Raw genomic sequence first — 4,289 nt, 5'->3', positions numbered from 1 at the left:
ATCTATTATACCACGTTCAACCCGTGGCGACCAAACTGTATACCTACACTTTAGCACGTGCAATCCATATTATGAACTCTTTCATTTTCTGTTGTCTTACATGCATAAGCATATCTTCAATGAAGAAAAGATCATCCCCCCGATATATAATAATATTAGAAACAGTAGCTTCTTCACCATCATTAGATTCTTCAACAACAGCCGAATTTTGCACTAATTGCTGAACTTCATCACCATCTTCAACATGTAGAATAGAATTAGAAATCGGTGCATTATGTGATATACTAGTTTCAGAAGCTTCCACACTTTCAGCAGTTAACTCCACATCTTTAAGTATGGTAGATAAATGCATTGGAGTTTCGAAAGATAATTCTGGAACCTCAGTTCCTGTGTGGTAATTCTGAAATGGATGAAACTTTATGAATGTACTGTTGTGCTACTACATCTTCAACAACAACATGGATTATCTCAAGTGACGGTAAAGTAAAGTAAATAAACTATAAGTAAATGTACAAAAACAGGGATTGTCTCATGTGGTGTGATAATAGAATGTATGGACCGCAAGAAAGTATCAGTAATTAGACCTGCAGGGAGATTAATAGCCCTTGGTACATTAGAGTTTTCTTGAGATTCAACATATTATTGTTCAGCATCAGTTTCTTTAGTACTCTGAGCACTTGCAAATATATAACAATTAAAACCTAATCTCTCCATTCTTTTAAAGTAGTCTCACTACTCCCTACACCACACACACATCTCATGACTTTTAATAGTCAGAGCTTACTCACAAGGATTTCTAAATCCTATCTCTTATCTACCTCTCCTTTTTTGAGGAAGGATCCTGCCTCTCTTGAATGTTGTTTTTCTCTCAATCTTTTCACACATCTCACAAAAAAGGCTTAAAAAGATTGTGAGGGTTCTCTCATTTTTTTCACACATCTCACAAAAAAAGGCTTAGAAAGAGTGTGAGGTGCTAAAAAAGGGTGATATGTGGTCATACAACTATAGTCAGTCATTAAATAAGGTCTAGAAGTAATCATACCAACAAAAAAAGGCTTAGAAAGATTGTGAGGTGCTAAAAAGGGTGATATGTGGTCATACAACTGGAGTTAGTCCTTAAATAAGGTCTAGAAGTAATCATACCAACAAGATTTATATCATCACAAATAAATGCTCAAAAGACTAAATCAGTATTTAGAATAAATGCTGATAAAGTAATAATAATATTTATACCCTGTGAATACACAATTAAGCTTACTGTGGTTATGACGGTTGTTGTTCATCAATTATCATTTTTTTACAAAAAATTGGAATGTGTAAGTTTAATTTAAAATATTTTTGATAGATAATTTCATTTTCATCTTATAAAATAAGAAATATATTTAGATTATATTAGGTATAAATATTACACATGTTTTATTTATTTTAAAAATATTGGAGTATATCAATCATATAAAACATAAAAACGAGAAAGAAATATAATAATAATAATAATAATAGTAATTATAATAATAATATTAATAACAAATCTTTTAAAAATTTAGAGCACATGAATCATATAAAATTCAAGGGAAAATTTTCTTTTAAAAAATTTAAAGCACATGAATCCTATAAAATATAAAAATTAGGAAGAAATATAATAATAATAATAATAATAATTTTACAATTCAAAATTGAAATATCAATCTAATAAATTCTATTTAAAAATATTATGATTATTAAGTGTAAAATATATTTTTCAAAATCATTACCAGTTCCGAAAAATTCTAAAATATTATTACAAACACTTAAGATATAAATCCAAATAAAACTTTCTAATTATTAATCATACTCCACAATATTTAGAAAAACAATATATGGTTTGGTCGTCATTAGGTGGATTGCATGTGCTAAAGTGTAGATATACAGTTTGGTAATAATAATAATAATAATAATAATAATAATAATAATAATAATAATAATAATAATAATAATAATAATAATAATAATAATAAAACTATTATGAATTAAAATTGAAATACAAATCTAATAAAAAATATTATATACTAATTTTATCATATAAAATAAGAAACATATTTAGATTATAATTAGGTATACATATTACATGCATTTTGTTTCAATTTGTATAAAAAGGAAAGTTACAGATAGTCTTTTAAATTTTTTATTGAAATAAGTAACAATAACTAATTATTAAGAAATTGAACTATAATTATATATTCTTACATGTTATAAAATAATATTAAAACTGTTATATACAATACAAGCAATAATTATCTTAATAAAAATAAATATAAGCAACAATCAATAAATCATTTCGTAGTATCATTTTCTTAAAAAATGGAATGTGTAAGTTTGATTAAATATATTTTTGAATAGATAATTTTAATTTTAACTTATAAAATAAGAAACACATTTAGATTGTATTTAGGTATAAATATTATATGTGTTGCTACATTTTGTACAATGAGAAAATTATGGACTTTAAAAAAAATTAGAGCACATAATTCTCATAAAATATAAAAATTAGGAAGAAATAAAATAATAATAAAAAAGCATTACAATTCAAAATTAAAATTACAAATTTAATAAAATATATTTAAAAGTACTATGACAATTAAGTGTAAGCAATTTTTTCCAAAATCATTACTAGAACTTAAAAATTATAAAATATTATTACAAACTGAGAGATGCAAATCCCAGATAACTTTCTATTTTTTGATCAAACTCCACAAGATTTAGAAAAAATTATATATAATAATCATCACATAGACATGTTATTAATTTTTTTTAAGGTAACTTTAAATTTTTAGTTACAAATTTTACTCACACTTATATTTTCAATGTTTTGCTAAAAATTAAAAAAAATTAACAAATATAATGTAAAATTATACAAAAAGTAGATATTTAGATTTATTGAAATTAATATTTTACAAAAATATAGTTGTATATAAGTTAACAAATATAAAAAAACTTGAAAATATATTATATATTACTTGACATGTTTAAAAATATATTATCATAAAAGTAAATAAAATCAAATTATAAGACTAAATTAATAAACCTGACATTTTTTAAAAGAAAATTAAAAAATATAATTTTTTTACAAAATTATCAATAAATTATCCCGTGTATCGGGTATAAAGCTAGTATATATATATATATATATATATATATATATATTTATATATATATATATGAGATAAGTTCTATATAAGCTAGTGCTCATTTTTTGATTTTTTTGTGAAGTTTACGTTCTATCATTAATATATTAATATTATAGTACATATTATTTTGTGAATCATCTTATAAACATCACTGTTTTAATGAAAATTATGTAATACATATGTAGTTTATGAGTAAAAAATTTTTAAAAACATATTATTTTACAAAATATGATTAATTTGCTGAACATGCATTTTAGTTTACACAACATACATATTCTAATTATAAAATATATGATATTACAAGATTTTCATTTTTTTTTGACGGAATGCAAATTTCATTACTCCATATCAAACTGAATACAATCTCTAATTTTAACTGGAAGAGAACTCCAGTCAAAAATACGATCAGTATACATATGTGCAACATGAGCAAGCTCGTGTGCCGGCATATTCGCAGACCGTTTAATGAAATACAACTTAAGGTTGTGTGCCTTTTTTATTAACTCCCTACAATCCTGAATAATCTGTCCAAGCCTTGTTCGCATTGGAGCTGAGTTGCGGATCATCTGCATAACTACTAGACAATCAGACTCGATGGTGACTTCCTCCCATGCCATGTTTTTTACCCTTTTTACCCAGCTCAATGCCTCTTTGACAGCCATAGCCTCTGCCAGAGTTGGATGCAAAACTTCCGGATAGCATTTAGTTCTAGCATGAGACATATAACCTCCATGAACCCGAGCAATAAGACCTACACCAGAGCTCCCCTTGTCATCAAATATCGCTGCATCGACTGTGACCTTTACTTCATTCTGTTGTGGCATAACCCAGCAAGCAGCACCATCCACTGAAAAGAGAGGCTGGATAGGTGCAACAAACGATCGACACTGAGCTTCCATCCACTGTGAAAGGTACTCCCAGACCTTAGCTGTAATAACCCCAAAATTTTGGACTTTTTGTAACCCTTATGAATAGTGATTTTGCTAATTATGCTGAATAAGAAAACTTTTCATACCACACTTTGTAGGGGTTCTTTTATTGTTATTCTGAGATCTTATTAGTACTCTATATGGTATATAAGTGTATGTAAAGATCGTCAGAATCCAAATTCGAACACTTTGATTT

The 4,289-nt window shown here is 26.1% G+C and overlaps 1 protein-coding gene across 1 annotated transcript; it reads right to left on the bottom strand.

Annotated features, from left to right (window-relative positions):
* Positions 1-3,502: 3,502 nt before the first annotated feature.
* LOC141718535 (uncharacterized) lies at positions 3,503-4,063 on the bottom strand. The gene has a single exon (XM_074520917.1). The coding sequence runs from the start codon at positions 4,061-4,063 to the stop codon at positions 3,503-3,505; it is 561 nt and encodes a 186-aa protein (XP_074377018.1).
* Between the last annotated feature and the right edge of the window lie 226 nt (positions 4,064-4,289).

This window comes from Apium graveolens, chromosome 4 (genome assembly GCF_009905375.1).
Source record: "Apium graveolens cultivar Ventura chromosome 4, ASM990537v1, whole genome shotgun sequence".
Lineage (NCBI taxonomy): Eukaryota > Viridiplantae > Streptophyta > Magnoliopsida > Apiales > Apiaceae > Apium > Apium graveolens.
Note: the sequence above shows the minus strand (reverse complement) of the source record. Positions and strands in the feature narration are given on the sequence as shown.

Excerpts from the sequence above, each read along its gene's own strand:
- LOC141718535 (XM_074520917.1), bottom strand. The coding sequence starts at position 4,063 with ATGGAAGCTCAGTGTCGATCGTTTGTTGCACCTATCCAGCCTCTCTTT.